The sequence below is a fragment of the Procambarus clarkii genome, chromosome 20 (genome assembly GCF_040958095.1).
Source record: "Procambarus clarkii isolate CNS0578487 chromosome 20, FALCON_Pclarkii_2.0, whole genome shotgun sequence".
NCBI classification, from domain to species: domain Eukaryota; kingdom Metazoa; phylum Arthropoda; class Malacostraca; order Decapoda; family Cambaridae; genus Procambarus; species Procambarus clarkii.
In genome coordinates this window covers 48572203-48590782 of record NC_091169.1, presented here as the reverse complement: position 1 = coordinate 48590782, position 18580 = coordinate 48572203, and the positions used below count along the sequence as shown (strand labels likewise).

The following is an 18580-nucleotide window of genomic DNA, read 5'->3' as shown; positions in this document are numbered from 1 at the left end:
TACCACAATTCACTGTATGGAATAATATTACTGCAAAAAAACTAAGAAAAAATCAGACATTGAAATAATTGGGTAATAATATATATGTGGCAACTGCCGTCTGACAGCTTGGGCGGAGTAGACCTTGTCTGGCGAAGGCTCTGCCAATGCCCCTTTTCTGGGGGGAGCCCCGTCGGCTCCCCGGAGCTATCCCAGGCTGATATGCTAATGTCAGACTTTGGCATCAGTCATGTGTATGGAGTTCTTAGGCCTACCGGGGACCACGGCCAGAACCGGGCCCCCTCAGAGAGGCAAGGGGAGCAATGGCCTATAGAAGCCCCCGTGTAGTTGGAAGCATTCTATGTCTGCCATCGACCGGAACAGGCACCCAGAAAGGTAAGCGCCCCAAAACAAACCCCTATTCTGGTTAAAATTGCTACCTAATACCAAACTAGTGGATAGAACTCCCCAACCGAAAACAAGCAAATTAGTGTGACGTCACACACTGCCGCGCCGCTGTCTGCGCAGCTCCCCCCTCCCCGGGAGGGGGAAGGGGGAGCCCCAGACCCCCCGCGCCGGCTACCCACACCTCAGTTCTTGAGGCTGATGCTATAGGCGATGGTCGTGTGCTCTGGCTCCGGTGTCGCTACTGCACTGTGCTTTGAGTGTGGTGTTAGTTTTGTGGGTGCGAGAGCCAGGAGTTATCTTCAGTACTCGGGCTGCATGCGCCTAGGGCTGCCTTCCCTAGGTGCCCTGTAAGTACTGCCCTTGGGGCTTGGGGCCGCCTTCCACAGGCTCCTCGGGGTCTGCCTCTGCTGGTCCGTTTTACCTTTCGGTTTTTCGGCCGCCTGTTGGGCTCTTGGGTGTTCTGTTCTCCCTTGTTACCGGCAGGTAAGAGGCAGTTTGCACTGGTAGGGGCGCAGGGTGCTGCTCGGCTTGTATTTCCCGACATCGCGGCCGGCTCTGTTCCTTGGGGTTCGCTGTCCTCTTGCGGGGTTTTGTTTTTCTTTTTGTTTTTGCCTGGTGGGGGGTTCTGTCATTTGCAGTTTGTTTTTGCCCTTCCACTGTTCTCCTCGGTGGCGCCCCCTGCTAGGTCCCCGTGAGTGTACACGTCCCTGGGGTTCAGCTTTAGAAGTTTGCTTGGTAGTTTTGGGCGCCGGTTTGCAGCACCCTGCCTGGGACTACCTGAGCGCGAGTCCTCTTAAAGTAAACGCTCAGGACCCTGGGAATCCCCTAGGGGGCGCGTGGGTCCGATGGATGTGACCCCGGAGTCCCCACTCGCTGTGTGCGAGTTTGAGGGTTGCTCGGTCCCCTTGTCTCAGGGTGACCCTCATTGTTTTTGCCTCTGCCACGCTGCCTGTTGGGTCGGTGATACTTTCGACCTTGAGTCCTGTGAGTGTTGCTGCTTGCTTGTGACTCAATTTACCCAATCCTCTGATGATTCTATTCGGGTACAGGCGGCACGTGCGTTGCAGTCTAGGTTTCGTCTGTTGCAACGCGCTCGGTTGGTTGCTTCCCCGGATGCCCCGGGGCTGCCCCGCTTTGCTTTTCGAGACCCGGACTTGGGGGTGGGGGTCGCTTCGATCCTGGTTCAGTCCGCACCTCCTCGTCCTTCCCCTTCTGTTCGTTCTGGTCCCCCGCCCCTGCTTCCGGCCCCGAAGCGTCTGAGGGTTTCGGGGTCGGAGCAGGGGTTACTTGATCTCGAGACTCGGGCAGCTTCGGGGGTTGCCCCTTCCGGGGGGCGGCAGAGGCATTCGAGTCTTGTCTTCCGGCCGAAGCTTCAGGGTCTGACCAGTGGGCCCACCCTTCCTCCAGCTTTTCCGGCTGCTCCGTCCTTGTCTTGTGGGGTCGGGGCTTGGGGAGAGGACTCGGCCTCGGGTCCTGTGGTGACGGACCTCGAGGCTGGGGAGGGGCTGACTTGGGGGCCTTGGGCCCCGCTGGACCCCGCCTGGGTTTTTCTTCCCACTGAGCGGGGCTTATTGTTACAAGGAGTGGGGTTTTCTTTCCCCCCCTCTGCGTACGAGTTGGATTTGGTGTCGGCCCCTCCCCGGGTACGGTTCCGTGTTCCCCTGGGTACGTCGGTTCCGTCCTTCCGGAGGTTTTCGGCTTATCGCATCCAACCTGGTAAGGTGCGAGCGGCCTTTGCAGCTTACCTCCTGCGTGACCCGGATTATGCCTCGGAAATGGATCCGTCCACGTTCAGGTTTGGGACTTCGTTCCCTTTCTGGCTCCGTTACGAGGTTCCGGAGTCGTCCTGGCTAGCAGACTGCCCCTTGTTTGGTCTGGATTCCTGGCATTCCTTCTGTCGTTCCCGCACGCTGGAGTGGCGGGAAGCTTCCACGGTGCTTCAGGTTTTCCTGGGGGGGTGAACTTGAGTACCTGAATGAGTGCTTGTTTGCCCCTGCCCTTCCCCGCGATGTGGGCGTTATTCAGCTCCATGTGCAGGTTCCCTCCCTTTCGGCGGCGCTCGTGGCGGAGGACTTGCGCGCTCGGGGCCTTTTGTGTTCGGCCTTGCGGTTCTTTTCCCTCCTGGAGCTGTCTTCGGATTGGCTCGTGGAGGATGTGGGGACGCTTGGGTCCGTCCCGGGGTCCGGCACCTTGTCCTCGGCTGCGCGTTCGTCGGCTGCCTTGTTGAAGCTGTTCACGCCGATTTTGCGGGATGCGGTTTCCCTGTTCTATGCTTCCCGTCTCGCGTGTCGGCAGGCGGTGCTGGGTTCCTCCGTGGAATCTGCTTGGGCTCTGGCTCTTAGGCGTTCTTCACCTTTTTGTCCTCTCGTGTTTGGGGAGTCGGCCGTGGTGCAGTTTATTCAGGCTGCGTCGGCGGCTTGTCGTCCGATGTCGGACTTGTTGGTTTTCCGGGGGTCCCGGGGTGGGTCTTCCCGGAAAGGTCGTGCCAGGGCTCGGGGTTCCTCTCGTCGTGGTAGGCCTCTGGTGTCAGGTTTGGGGTTGGCTCCTCCTGCGGACCCTCCCTCGTCTGGTCGGCGCGGTGTTCGCGCTGTGCGGGGTTCTGGGTCTCGTAAGGGTCGCCGGCCCTTTCGCGGTTTGCCCCTTTGACGGGGCGATGGGGGGGCGGCTTGCGCTGTTCGCCCGCGCCTGGTCCCACGATTCGTGGGCCTTTCGGGTCGTGTCTCGCGGCCTGCGGTGGCGTTGGGTGGCCCCTCCCCCCTTTGGGGGGTCGGGGCTGGCGGGGCAGGCTTCTTCCCCTGCGCTGTCTCAGGTTCGGCTCCTCTTGGAGCCGGGTGCTTGGATGGTGTCCCTGGACCTCCGGGACGCTTATTGGCATGTCCCGATTCTTCCGCGGTTCAGGGACTGGCTCGGTTTTGTAGTGGGGCGTCTGAGTTACCGCTTTCGTTGTCTCCCGTTCGGGTTGAACCTGGCACCTCGCGTGTTCACACGCCTTACACGGGTTGTGGTGGCTCGTTTGCGTCTCCTAGGTGTTCGGGTGTTGGCCTACCTCGACGACTGGCTGGTTTGGGCTCCCAGCCAGTCAGCTTGCTTGCTAGCCAGGGATTTGGTTCTTTCCCAGCTCGCCGGGTTCGGGTTCTTGGTGAACTGGAGGAAGTCCCATCTGGTTCCCTCTCAGGTTCGGACTTGGCTGGGTCTCGTGTGGGACTCTCGGACCGCCTCCTTGTCTCTCCCTCCGGAGTCTCTCCTGCGGCTGCGGTCCCGCCTTCGTCTGTTTCTGGAGGGCCCTCGGGTCACCCGGCGGTTGCTCGAGGGGCTGTGCGGGAGCCTGAACTTCGCGATGGTGGTCTACCCGCCGGGTCGGGTTTGGCTTCGACGGCTGTTCTGGTTCCTTTGGGGTTCCCCCTTCCGCCTCTCTCGCGATCGCAGAGTTCGACCCCCGGGGGACTTGCGTCGGTTGCTGCGTCACCGGCTTCCTCTTCGGGTTTTTCGGGGTTCAGTGCCTTGGCGCCTACCCGAGCCCTCGCTCGATGTGTACACGGATGCGTCGTCTCTCGGCTGGGGTTTTGTGACCAGTGCTCACCAGGCCGGCCAGGGGCGTTGGGATCCGTCCTTCCGTCGAGCTCACAGTACGGTGCGGGAGTTCGCGGCAGTGTGGTTTGCTCTGGGGAGGATTCGGGTGGCCCGCGGATTGACGATTCGGCTCCATTCGGACTGCTCTCCGGTGGTTCATTGCCTGAACCGCGGGGGTTCGATGCGGTCCTTGTCTCTTTGGGGTTGGTCGCTTCGGGTGACTCGTCTGCTGAGTTCTCGGGGTTTGGCTCTCCTGGCGGTTCACGTACGGGGCGTGTCCAACGTCTTGGCCGACGCCCTGTCTCGCTTCGTTCCCCTCTCCACGGAGTGGACGGTCGACGACGAGTCCTTCCGTTGGCTTTGCCAGACGTTCGGGCGCCCCGAGGTGGACCTCTTCGCGTCGGCGTGGTCGCGGCGTCTTCCCGTTTATGCGGCGCCCTTCCCCGATTGCGAGGCCGTCGGGGTCGATGCCTTTCGGCTCGACTGGTCGAGGTGGGGGTTCCTGTACCTCTTTCCCCCGGTTCGGCTGTTGCTCCAGGTCCTGACTTGCTTAGAGACTTACCGGGGGAGAGTTGTCCTTCTGGCCCCTTGGTGGCCGGCCCAGCCTTGGTTTCAGGCGCTGGTTGCTCGGTGTCAGAACCCGAGGGTTTTCCCGCGGCTCCGCCTCTTTCAGCAGATCGGGCCGGTACGTCACGTAGCTGGTTCGATCTTCTCCTCGAGTCTTCGCGTATGGTTTTTTGACTCGAGTCTATCATCATCTCTATGGTGATCAGGTGGCCTCCTTGTTGGTGTCCCACCTGAGGGCTTCTTCTCGGCGGCAGTATGTAGTTTCCTGGCGGTCCTTCCGTTTCTTTTTGCGTCTTCGTCGTGTTAGCTCCTTGTCTGTTCGGGTGGTCTTGTCCTTCCTCTCGTGGTTGTTTCAGGACCGTCATCTTATGCCTAACACTGTCGCTTCATATCGTGCGGCGCTGGCGGAGCCGCTTCAGCTTGCTTTCGGTATCGATGTTACATCTGCGCCGTTTCGCAAGCTGTCTCGTGCATTGTTTCACCTCCGGCCTGCTCATGCGTCGCCTGAGCCGTCCTGGTCTTTGGACAGAGTGCTCGCTTTCCTTTCATCTCCTCGTTTCGTTGTGGCCCCTTCGGTCCAGGATTGTTTTTCCAAGGCACTTTTCTTGTTGGCTTTGGCCTCTGGGGGTCGGGTAGGGGAGCTTCATGCTCTCCTCCGGCGCAGGGGTTTCTGCTCTTTTGGTCGTGGTGATAGTTTTGTTCGTTTGCAGCCGTCTCCTTCTTTTCTGGCGAAGAATGAGACTGCTGCGTTCCGGAGGGGTCCATGGGTGGTTGATGCTTGGTTGGTCAGGCCGGGGGTGCATCATGTTTTGTGTCCGGTTGCGGCGCTTCGCCGTTATTTGCGCGCCACAGCTTCTGTGTCCGGGGACGCGCTGTGGGTTGATCCGGTTTCCCTTCTTCCCTGTTCGCGGGTTCGGGTCTCTCAGGTCGTCCGCAGGGTTATTAGGTCTAGCCAGCCTGCGGTCTATCCCCGTGCCCATGACGTTCGTAAGTTCGCGGCTCTTGCTGCCGTCTTTGGGAATATGTCTTGGTCTGATATTCGGGCGCGGGGATTTTGGCGGTCGAACAGGGTCCTGGCTGCTCGTTACCTTGTGAATGTCCCTGGCCCTCGTCGGGCCTGTGTTGCTTTGGGTCGGCGGTTGCAGCCAGTTGTCTCGGCTTCGAGTTGAGGGGTGAGCGACGACCGCCTCCCGGGTAAGTCCCTCTTTTTCTGTCTGTGGGTAGTTAGCTCCGGGGAGCCGACGGGGCTCCCCCGAGAAAACCAGCGTTGAATGTAATGAAACGCCATTTTCTGGGTAAGTCCCGGAGGCTCCCCGGCATCCCTCCCTCCCTCCGGTCGGCGGTTTTTCGCGTTTTTGACATCCAGCCTCAAGAACTGAGGTGTGGGTAGCCGGCGCGGGGGGTCTGGGGCTCCCCCTTCCCCCTCCCGGGGAGGGGGGAGCTGCGCAGACAGCGGCGCGGCAGTGTGTGACGTCACACTAATTTGCTTGTTTTCGGTTGGGGAGTTCTACCACTAGTTCGGTATTAGGTAGCAATTTTAACCAGAATAGGGGTTTGTTTTGGGGCGCTTACCTTTCTGGGTGCCTGTTCCGGTCGATGGCAGACATAGAATGCTTCCAACTACACGGGGGCTTCTATAGGTCATTGCTCCCCTTGCCTCTCTGAGGGGGCCCGGTTCTGGCCGTGGTCCCCGGTAGGCCTAAGAACTCCATACACATGACTGATGCCAAAGTCTGACATTAGCATATCAGCCTGGGATAGCTCCGGGGAGCCTCCGGGACTCACCCAGAAAATGGCGTTTCATTACATTCAACGCTGGTTTTTTGCCACACTTCCCTACCCTATTGCGGCTAAAATATGCCACCTACGATTTTTTTGTTATTTTTTCCGTGATCGGGGAACAAAAATGAACACTTCTATAAGACGAAAGAATTTTTTGGATTTTTTGTTGTTGTTGTGCCTGTGGGTGTTAATTCCATTTGGGCCCCCTAGCGGTTTGAGGGTTAAAGAACACGACAAAGTTGTGGTCACAACTGCAAGAAATATGACAGGTTGGATAACAAGATTCCACACAAGTGATCCCATACCAATGATACTTTTTAAGACATTAGTGCTCTCGCTCTCTGGAGTAGAATATTGTTGCACACTAACAACCCCATTCAAAGCTGGAGAAATTGCCGATCTGGAGAACATGCATAGATCCTTTACTGCTAGAATCCACTTTATGAAACATCTAAATTATTGGGACTGCCTAAAAATTTTAAATCTGTATTTCTTGGAGTGTAGGCAGGAGAGATACATAATAATCTACACTTGGAAAATATTAGGAGGACTGATTCCAAATCTGCACTCAGAAATAACACCACATGAGATCAGAAGGCATGGCAGGATGTGCAAAGTAGCTCCACTGACGAGCAAAGGTATGATAGGCATGCTGAGAGAGAACTCGTCAATATCAAAGGCCCAAGACTTTTCAACACTCTTCCCCTACACATAAGAGGTATAATTGGCCAACTTTTTGCAGTGTTCTGAAGAGAACTTGACAAACACCTTCATAGGATATATGATCAACCAGGCTGTGATTTGTATGTCAGGCTGTAAGCAGCTGCACCAAACAGCCTGGTGGACCAGACTAGCAACCAGGAGGTTGCTAGTCTGGAGATTTTGAGCTAGGTCTGCACCTGCAGCTGACTACAGGAAGCCACCATTCAACCCCTCCAGAAATACTGTATAGATAATCTCCACTCCCTTTCTGGTATTTGTCATCTATTGTAATTTTCAAACTGTTTTTTCTTTATGTTTTATTACATTTCTATAATAAGTTATCCCATTTGTATTGTAAATAATTATAGCTTTATGTAATGTACATGTACCCAGTAAAGAAGCAAGCACAAGTTTGTTATTTCAGGATGATCCCAATGCCAATGAAGCAGTATGTGGTGCTGTAGGTATTGTTGGCTGTGAGGGGGAAGGCGTAGAGGCCACTGCCGTCATTGAAGGTTCGGAAGGCGACATGATTGCTGTCGATACTCCAGAACAACCAACGACAGACATTCCTGCTTTATTCCAGGTATACCAGTTTTGTTGAACTGTGGCATTATTTACATGTTAAATGTTTATGATGTATTGTTGAGCTTCAAATATCTGGGCATCCAAAGTTCAGCACCACTTAAGATTAACAGAGTTTGTAAAATTGCCTCAAACCAGGAAACCATGTAAAGTTTAAATGGTTAATTATGTTGGACCTGAAAACCATCAGAAGTTTAAAATGGTTCTTTATAGTGAATCTGATAACCATCCAAAACTTGTCAATAATAAATCTGAGTGGGGCAGTTTCAAGTCCATCATATGTGATATTAAATAATACATGGGCAGTCCCCCTACTACTAACAAGTTACATTCTGAAAGTGTGTTTGTAAAGCATATATTTCTGGGGGGAGCCCCGTCGGCTTCCCGGAGCTATCCAGGCTGAATGGATATGTATAACTTTCTGGCATCAGTCAAAGTGCTAGGAGTTCTTGCCTACTGGGGACCACGAGCCAGAACCTGGCCCCCTCAGAGAGGCACGAGGAGCAATGGCCTATAGAGACCCCTTTGTGATTGGGAGCATTCTATGTCTGCCATCGACCGGGACAGGCACCCAGAAAGGTAGGCGCCCCAAAACAAACCCCTATTCTGGTGAAATTATTGCTACCGAAAGCCGAACGAGTGGACAGAACTCCCCAAACAAAATTATCAAACTAGCATGACGTCATCACGTCGCCGTGCCACCGTCTGTGCAACCCCCCCCTCCCCGAGAGGGGGAAGGGGGAGCCCCAGACCCTCCTTGCCGGCGATCCAACTGTCAGTTCTTGGCTGATGGTATTACTGGCTGGTCGAGTGCCTCTGGCTCCGGTTTTTGTTTCAGTTCTGTGCCTTGTGGTGTGGACTGTCTCTACCGGTGGGGTATGCCAGCCAGGAGTATGATTCCACAGTACTCGGGCTGCATGTGCCTAGGGCTATCTTCCCTAGGTGCCCTGTAAGTACTACCCTTGGGGCCACCTTCCAGAAGTCACCTTGGGTTCTGCCTCCACTGTGTCCTTTACTGCTCGGTACTGGGCTGCCCTTGGAGTCGACTGGGGTTTTTGCCCTGGTTTGTCTTTGGGTAGGTGGTAGTTTTCGTCACTGGTAGGGGCGCGGGGTACTACACAGCTAGTTTTCACCATTAACAGCGGCCGGCTCTGTTCCGCCTGGGTACGTTGTCCTCTTGCGGGGTTTTTCTTTTGTTTTTGCTTTTGCCTGGTGGGGGTCTGCTTTTACTATGGTCCCCCTTTCCTGTTCTAGGTGAATTTCTTTCGAATTCTTCTTTTGGCAGTACTCCCCGCTTGGCCCCCGTGAGTGGACACGTCCCGGGGTTCAGCTTTAGCAGTTTGTTGGTAGATTTGGGTGCCGGTTCGCGGTACCCTGCCTGGGCTTCCCTTAGCGTGTACTAAAGGCTAAGGGTCCTGGGAAACCCCACGGGGGCTCCGTGGTCCTCTAGGTGTCCCCTGAGTCCCCCTCGCGTCCTGCGAGTTTGACGGTTGATCTGTCCCCTTGTCTCAGGGTGACACTCACCGGTTGTGCCTCCGCCATGCTGCCTGTTGGGTCCTTGTTCTTGTGACCCGGAGTCGTCCGATGATTGTTGTCGGTACGCGCTCTCCTTCACCCAGGCCACTGGTCTTGATAATCGGGTGCAGGCGGCTGCGGCGTTTCTTGCTGGGTGTGTTGCTGCAACGCTCTTGGTTTGCGGCCCCGGATGCCCCGAGGCTGCCCCATTTTGGTGGTTGGGATCTGGACTTGGGGGTGGGGGTTTTCTCTGGCTTCTTCCGCTTCTTGTTCCTCCCATTCTGTTCTACTCGCTTCCTCCCTTGCTTCCTGCTCCGAACCATAGGAGGGTTTCGGGGTTGGGGCGGGGTCTGGTTGGTTTGAGACTCGGGTGGTCTCGGGGGTTTTCCTCTTCTGGGTTGGCGGCGGAGGCATTCGAGTCGGTTCCTCCTGCCGTGCCGTATGGGTCTGACCAGTGGGCTCCCTTCATTAGTGTTTGCACGGCTGCCCCGGCTTTTCCTTGTTAAGCTGGGGCTTTGGGGGTGCGGCTCGGCCCTGGGTGGGCCGGGTCATGCCGTAGAGGTTCCCGGGGTTAGGGAGGGGTTACCTGAGGGGCCTCGGCCCCGTTTGCCCCTCTTGGGTCCTTGTACCTTTGGTGTGGGGCTGGCAGTTCCTCAGAGTGGGGTTGTTCCTTCCCTCTGTGTTCCTGTTGTTTTCGGGTATACCCCTCCCTGGGTTCGGTTCCGTGTTCCTTCAGGTTCGTCGGTCCCATCGTTCCTGGGGGTGTGTTTCACCCCCTTTTCCTTACCCTTTTCGCTCTTATGTCGCGATGCTGTTCACAAAAAAAAAAAAGTGTTCAGGTAAGGTACATCCATACAAGGTGTGCAACAAACATTGATGGATTTCTATATTGACCTAGTACATAGTGCCTACACTGCTTCGTATCGCTGGCCCTGCATGTTCCTTGGTCAGGGGTGCTTGTCATGGTTCTCGTTGGTTCGCGAGTCTCTTCGTACCTTCCAATATTATTGGAACGTCTGTTGATTTTTTATGTGGTTTCCATCGGGTCTTTTGTTAGCTTTGTTGGTTCCCTTCCATCATCTGTTTTCTTTCGCTTCGTTTTCGCCTTGTTTTGTTTTCGCGTCATCTCTACTTCCAGTTTCGGCGTTCTTTGTCTTCGTTCCGCACGCCTTCCTGGTGTTTGTACGATGTCTGTACGTTGTGTGTACGATTTGTGTGTCCGCCTGGTGTACGAGCCACACCTCCCGGTGGACGGGTGGTGCGTTTCGTACCTCGTGTGCTGAGGCCGCGGTGTGCGTTTTGTTTACAGGCGGTATGCTCGTGTGTTCGCGCCGTTTCTCGTGGTTTTCTCCGGCTTGCTCATTTCTCCCACCAGTCGTGGCCCTCTGGATGCTGAGGGTGTTTTGGATTTATATCTGGGGGTGTCTTTTTGTTCTTCCTCTGTCTTGCTTTGTCTTCTGCAGGACACACACCTCTGGCCGTCTTTCTCCTTCGACCTCGCATTTTCTTCAGGTAAGGGTACATACTGTACCTTCTGCCTCGAGTATGCCTGGCTTTCGGGCACACCTTTAGCGCTGCTCCAAGTATGTTACTTGGCTCGCCTGTGTTGTGGCACGGTCATGTGTCTGCTCTGCAGGTGAGGTTGTCTTGTCTGGCACTTCTGCCGGCCTAGTGCTGGTTCGCACTTTTGGTGGGGTGCTTGCCTAGTAGTGCTTGCGGGGGTTGCGCTTTGGCTCTTGGGCCCCGCCTCTCCTGTCGGTTGACGGTTGCGCAGTTTCCTGAGCCTTCTGGGCTCTGTCTTCACGTTTGCTCCTGTGGGTGGCGTCTGCCTCCTCCACATGGCATTTTGGTGCTTTTCGCTTCCTTTCCCTCTGCCATTAATCGGGTTCTTTTTAGTGTCTGTGGCTCCTTTGGGTGCTCACTACCTCCTGTGTCCCCTTGTGCGTATCTGCATCCGGACATAAGTACAGTGGCCCTGCGGAGGGCTTCTTGGCCCGTGCGAGGCAGCTACTATATTAAATTACATTTTGCCCCGAGGGGCGAGTTTATTGGGCAGTGCTACTCATCTTGTGTGTGGACACACCGCCATGGCAGCATGTACGATACTCCCCAATAGGACGAAAACCCGCTGGGTTGTTCATCCTGTCACTTGTACCCAGACACAGCTGGGACTTGCTTAACTGTCTCAAGTGAACGGCTCCTCAAACAAGAGGATTAACATCCATTCCCACTCACATACATGTCCAACCCGCCCTTGCACCATTAGTGGGGCCCCCTCCACCACTTTACGTGGTAATTGGTTCCGCGCATCACCGGGCCTGTTACTGTGCCGGTCATTCCTCCGGTCTTTCCTGATTCTGAGCTTATCCCTTTTATGCCCATTGTTTCGTGCCCACAATGTGCCGCACGGGTGGCGTGTGCCTCTATCCCAGTTTCTATTGTTTCGTGGAGATTGGTCTATAAACACAAACACTAAGGAACTACTTATCATTTGTTGCATATACAGTAGTTGCGGGTGATCATTGGCAGGCAATGGTGCGGGTTGGGCGCACTGAGTGTCGGTACGGTGTCTCGCATGTCTGTTCTTGACCACACTTGCCGGTAGACTAGTTATTATTCGCTACTCTGCTGGTTATGTGCTTGGGCGCCGCCTCAGTTCTCTACAGGTTGGCAGGACTTTTTGTTGGACGTATGGAACGGTTTCAGTTCCGTCGTTGGTACTTTGTAGAGCTTTGCTTCTCTAGTTAGGCTCATGCATTTGGAGCGAGTATCTTCTTGGGTTACTCTACTCCCTCCGCCACCCTTGTTCACTGTTCCATCCTTGTTTACTCTTCCCCGCTTGGCGGGATTGCGTCGATGGCTCCTGATTGGGGTGTTTTGGTGTGGTGTTTGGTCACCTTGCATGTGTCTTTAGTGTCTTTCGTCCATCTTTTGTTCTTTATTGTCCTGTGGGGCTCTGCCCCGCGTTTCGGTGCTTTTGTTTTCGTCGTAGACCCCTGGGTCTTTTCCCTGTCTGGACACTTTCCTTGCCTATCTTCGGTGCCTGACTGCACCCTCACATAGCCAAGGGAGAAATCATCTCAAGAACCTCAAGATAACCCTGCTGTACGTAAGGTCCCTCAGGTATGTACGCGCTCCGCTACACATTTTGTGATTGGTCGTGTGCGTTACTTCCCGGCCGCTCCTTGGGCCGTATTCGTGGTTTTCCTTACCTAATTCAGTTTTCCTCCCCCATGCTACACTTTTTGTGTATCTGGGTCAGTGCTTCTTGATTATCCTGTTTGGTGATCCGGTAGACCTCTGTCCATGTTCCACGTCCTGCTTTTGGGCTTCTCCGGTGTTCCGTTTTGGTACCGAGTTCCTGCGATTTCTGTGTGGTTTTCTGCAGGCTTCAGGTTGTGCTGTCTGTGGGGGGGAGGGGTGGACTTTTCGGTCTGCCGCTCCTGCCTTCCTGGTTCCTTTTCTTGGAACCGGGTTTGCTGGGTTCCAGTCCTGGTTTCGGTTTTTCTTTGTTCCTTTTCCGGACCGGGTGTGTTTGTTTTCCTGTGGTTCTGGTCCTCGGTAGTTCTCTTGGATGCCTCGGGGATGCGTGTATCATTCTTCCCTGCTGGAGCTGGTTCTGTTTCTCCTTTGGGTTGCGGGGTCGCTGTTTTTCGATTCGCGTTTTGCGCTTTCGATCGTGGTGTTCGTTTCTCGTCGTTTGTGTCGGCACAGGTGGGTTCGTTATTGGTCTCCCACCTGCGTGTTTTGTCTCGGGGGCGGTGTTTGGTTTTCCTATCACTGCGAAGGGTCCTTCGGTCTTTGGTTTGTCTTCCCTTCGGGGTTGTTCTGGGACCATTGTCTGGGATTGTCCCATCACCTCATGTTGGGTGGTGCTGGCAGAGCCGCTCCTGCTTACGTTCAGTGTTGCGGTTCCTTCTGCTCCATTCCACTTGCTGTCCTGGGCGTTGTTACCCTCTGGCCTGCTCTTGTGTTTTGGGGCCGTCCTGGTCGTTGGCCTGGGTGGTCTTTTCTTCTCGGTTTGGCCTTTGTTTTGTCTCTGGTTTTGGTTGTTAAGTTAGGACGTGTGGTATCCGCCTCCCGGTTCCTTCCCTGTTTTACTTATCTTTTGGTAAGGTAGCTCTGGGGAGCCGACGGGGCTCCCCCCAGAAAACCAGCGTTGAATGTAATGAAACGCTATTTTCTGGGCGAGTCCTGGAGGCTCCCCGGCATCCCTCCCTCCCTCCGGTCGGCGGCGTTTTTCGCGAATTTTGACATCCAGTCTAAGAACTGCCAGTTGGATCGCCAGCGTGGAGGGTCTGGGGCTCCCCCTTCCCCCTCTTGGGGAGGGGGGGGTTACGCAGACAGTGGCGCGGCGACGTGATGACGTCATGCTAGTTTGATAATTTTGTTTGGGGAGTTCTGTCCACTCGTTCGGCTTTCGGTAGCAATAATTTCACCAGAATAGGGGTTTGTTTTGTGGCGCCTACCTTTCTGGGTGCCTGTCCTGGTCGATGGCAGACATAGAATGCTCCCAATCACAAAGGGGTCTCTATAGGCCATTGCTCCTCGTGCCTCTCTGAGGGGGGGGCCAGGTTCTGGCTCGTGGTCCCCGGTAGGCAAGAACTCCAAGCACTTTGATGCCAGAAAGTTATACATAGCCATTCAGCCTGGATAGCTCCGGGGAGCCTCCGGGACTCACCCAGAAAATGGCGTTTCATTACATTCAACGCTGGTTTTTTGGAATGCACAACGAGATTTACCTTAGGTGCATTACAGTAAATGAAGGATGTTGTTTGTAAAGCATATGCTCGAAATGCAGAACAAGATTTACCTTAGGCACATTACAGTAAATGGGGGGGGGATGTATTACCAGATCACCAGAAATCATCACAAAAGCAAAAATTTTGGAGCATAATATGAAAAAAACACAGCTTATTATTTACTTGAATGATGGAGTTGTCCTGCTTTTCAAAGTTGGCTGCTTTCATAAGTGAAGAGATCTTGTTGCTAGAGGAGGAAGCAGCAGGTGGTGGTGGTGATGCACTGACATCAGAGGTTGGCTGGTCATTTTCAGCATCACTGGCTGTATTTGATGTGGGAGATTATGAGAGGGAGGGGGGGGTGGGAATATCTGTGGGTCGTTATCAGTCAAGCCTGGCCTTAGGCTGTGCTTGGGGAGTAGAACATCTCTCAGAACCCCATTAAGCAGGTATCAAGCAGGTAAGTGTCACTAGCTGTTGTAGAACTCACAGTTTTTAGGTCAGACTTTTTTTTAAATATTGCTGAGGCGATATCACAACTTCTTTAGAGGAGATTCCTGGGCTGGAAACTTTTTGGGGAAGTATGTTCTCTTAAGTACTTTGCACAAATATCGTCTTTTCCATATAATTTTTTTTGTAGGGTGTAAAGGCATTTAATGCCTTTTTGAAATTTAAATTGTCAACCACACTTCCGTGGAAATGAACATTCCATTCACCTGGGCTCTAGAAAACTCGAACTGTGCACCTATATTCTGTACTCAAGTTATAGCTTGAGTATAACATGGCTAAAAGTATCACTGGAAATTCAGCTTGTGCGGGGAATCTACCTACCAAGAAAAGTGCAGTATGTGGTCAGAGATACATGATCATGGCACGTGCACACATTCTGTGACAGTTGCCACTTAAAAAGATAGGTCTAAGATACATTGCATGAAATGGCAATTTTTTTCAGTAAAAGGGTAATGTATCTTGTATACTTGCACAATGTCCTACTTTTGCTTCTAGTCAATTTAGGACACAAGTATACTGTGTAGCCTAATGACAAAAACTACAGCACGTTTTATTCTCCATTACTGAAAATTGTGGTCTTGACAGGACAATATTCCTTTAATGGGTCATTTGATACCAACATACATAACGGGTGCCTTGCTGGCAAAGTTTTGGTACTAGCTATCATTGTGATTTAATATTAGATGTACAGATACAGCAATGTGTACAATTGTCTTAATCATTTTATCCTGTCACTACTGTAATGTGTGTGGAGTGTGGTTATCTTCTTGAGGTTATCTTGAGATGATTTTGGGGCTTTTTAGTGTCTCCGCGACCCGGTCCTCGACCAGGCCTCCACCCCCCAGGAAGCACCCCGTGACAGCTGACTAACACCCAGGTACCTATTTTACTGCTAGGTAAAAGGGGCATAGGGTGAAAGAAACTCTGCCCATTGTTTCTCGCCGGCGCCCGGGATCGAACCCAGGACCACAGGATCACAAGTCCAGCGTGCTGTCCGCTCGGCCGACCGGCTCCCTTACTTGTGCACTTTAAACTAACTGCCGGTACTGGCAACATTTCAAGAATATGTTATTCGGTTGAGTTATGGATTTCCCATCTGATTCCATCCTTCACTTTGTTCCAGGGAATTTTTTCAGTATGTACTTTGGTGTTTTCAGGCAATGATGGCCATTCCTGTTGCCTTTGTCATGAGGCATGCCGGGTACAAGGTCTCGATAGATGGCTGCCTATCGGGCAACCTTGTGGGATGGGTTTCCATTTAGGTTGTTTTGTGTCTCCTGCAAAATGGCTGTGAAGCATGTCACATTTGAAGATGAGGACCAGATGCACCATGAATATATTTGTTATGACAAAATAGTGAACCACTGTCTGTGGCTTGCAGTGACTGGGTGAGACTGCAGCCAAAGTGCATAAGAAGTCTTGGATGATGTGCTGTGCTTTTATCATTAAATGTCTCAAAGTAATGACACTGTTATAAACATATTATGTGATTCTGGAGAGAGATCATTCAATATCCCTTGAAGGGGTGAATTATGAGACATCCCTTGAAGAGATGAATTGGGTGGTGGTGGAATAGGAGACATCCCTTGATGGGGGGGGGGGTGGTATAGGAGACATCTCATGATGGGGGGGGGTATAGGAGACATCCCTTGATGAGGGGAGGGTGGTATAGGAGACATCTCGTGATGGGGGGGGGGGTATAGGAGACATCCCTTGATGGGGGGGGTAGTATAGGAAACATCCCTTGATGGGGGGAGGGGGAAATAGGAGACATCCCTTGATGGGGGTGATGGTATAGGAGACATCCCTTGATGGGGGGTGGTATAGGAGACATCCCTTGATGGGGGGAGGGGGAAATAGGAGACATCCCTTGATGGGGGTGGTGGTATAGGAGACATCCCTTGATGAGGGGGGGTGGTATAGGAGACATCCCTTGATGAGGGGGGGTTGGTATAGGAGACATCCCTTGATGGGGGGGTGGTATAGGAGACATCCCTTGACAGGAGGTGAATTAAGAGACATCCCTTGACGGGGGGGGGGGGTGAATTAGGAGACACCCCTTGACGGGGGTGAATTGTAGGACACCCCTTGACGGGGGTGAATTGTAGGACACCCCTTGACGGGGGTGAATTGTGGGACGCCCCCTTTGACGGGGGTGAGTTAGGAGACGCCCCCTTGACGGGGTGAGTTAGGAGACGCCCCCTTGACGGGGGTGAGTTAGGAGACGCCCTCTTGACGGGGGTGAGTTATGAGACGCCCCCTTGATGGGGGGAGGGCAAGGGAGGAGACGCCCCCTTGATTGGGGGGGGGGCAAGGGAGGAGACGACCCCTTGATGGGGGGGGGCGAGGGAGGAGACGCCCTCTTGATAGGGGGGGCGAGGGAGGAAACACCCCCCCCCATTGACGGGGGGTTGAGGGAGGAGACGCCCTTTCTGGGGGGGGGCGAATTGTGAGCAAATAGGATTATATGCAACGTACAGTACTTGTGTTAATTTACAGGAAGCAGCCCAAATTGATGCCAATGCAGAGGTCACTTTCCTTCCGTTCTTCATGGTAAGCGATGTAGAACCCCCGGAAGATGTTGCCTTCTCTGATCACGAAAGGGAATTATTATTGCGTTATACTCACACAACTGGGCATGACTTCAGAGAGGAGGTAAAGGTGCATTTATTGCTGTTTTAATGTTTAGTTTTAATTTTTAGTTTTGTTTTATGTCTTTAAATTTACTAACAAATGTGGGAAATGAAATTTACTATTTTCTTTTTATATGTTACCCTGTCGGCTCCCTGAAGCTATTCGGGCTGACATGTGCTATATTCGTTTAGGGTCATCAGTCATAGGAGTCCTTGAACCTACTGGGGACCACGAGCCAGAACCTGGCCCCCCCCCTCAGAGAGGCGCAGGGAGCAATGACCTATGAGCATTTTACATTTGAAGTACAGTATGTCATTATTGCCATTGACCAGGGAAGGACCAAGAAAGACAGGCGAATCAAAACAGACCACTGTCTCGTTAACCTGTACACTCTACATCCTAAAAGATCAAAATACCTCCCCTAGAAAAAAAATCAGGGGGAGGGGGGACCCAGCTTACTGGAGCCCTCCACTCTAGTTCTTGAACAGATGTGCTGGTGGTCAGATCCGTCACCTCTGGCCTTAAGTTCCTTTTCTGGATTTTTCCCTGTCTGGCTGTACCTTCAGTGTTGTGGGGTGTGGTTGTCAGGTGTCTTATTGTACGAGGAGCAGCATGCGCCTAGGGTGATCTTCCCTAGGTGCTCCACAAGTACTATCCTTGTATTTCATGGTTTTCTTACCTGGGGCATTTGGGAATCACTCACTGTTAGAGGACTTCATCGCTTGAGGTTGTCTTCACCCTTTGGATTCATGGGGGTCTAAGGCATTCTGTCTAGCTCTGGGTGGGGGAGTGTTTTAGCTGGGTGGGGGTCACTGCTGCTGGCACAGCTAGCTCTGGCTACAAGTTTTTTTGTTTCTTCGGGCTTTTAGTTTTCTTCTCCGGAGTTTCTGCCTTTTATAGACATAGGTGGTTTGCCTAGCTTCTTATTAGCCTAGCCTAGGTGGTGTTGGTGGTCCTCCTCTGTTGCCCCCGAGGTATCAAAGCTGCTAGTGGTGGTCAGTTTGCATGCTGTCTGTCAGGGTTCTACTGGCTTAGCTGGCCTTAGTACCTGGGATTCCCATGGGGCTTATTCACCCTGCGGCCCCTGTAGAACCCCCCGTGGGCTTGGTGGTACCATGGATACTTTTTCCCGAATCCACTCATGCTTTGTGCGAAGTTGAAGGTTGTTGCTCCCCTGCCTCAGGGTGACGATCATCCATATTCCCTCTGGATGATCGTCCAGAGGGCTGCCGGCTTCTCTTCTCCCCCTACTGGGCAGTTGGTAGCGCTAACAAGCGGGAGTGCTAGTTGTATGAATTGTTGCTTGTTGGGTTTCTTTCTAGGGGAGTTATTTTGATCTTTTAGGATGTAGATTGCACAGGTTAACCAGACAGTGGTCTATTTTGATTCACCTACCTATCTGGGTCCTTCCCCGATCGATAGCAATCATGGCATACTTTAAATGTAAAGAGGTCATAGACCATTGCTCACTGCACCTCTCTGAGGGAGCCAGGTTCTGGCTCATGGTCCTCGGTAGGCATAAGGACTCCTGTGACTGATGACCCCAAACTAATATAGCACATATCAGTTCGAATAGCTTCAGGGAG

General features: G+C 53.1%; 1 protein-coding gene across 2 annotated transcripts in view; it reads left to right on the top strand.

Annotated features, from left to right (window-relative positions):
- trus (programmed cell death 2 like trus) overlaps positions 1 to 18580 on the top strand; it is a 136008-nt gene that overhangs the window by 87213 nt on the left and 30215 nt on the right. For both annotated transcript variants that reach the window (XM_045737748.2, XM_045737749.2), the window contains 2 exons: positions 7433 to 7594; positions 16860 to 17015. In XM_045737748.2, coding sequence (XP_045593704.1) covers positions 7433 to 7594; positions 16860 to 17015 — 318 coding nt within the window. The remainder of the gene's footprint in view (positions 1 to 7432; positions 7595 to 16859; positions 17016 to 18580) is intronic.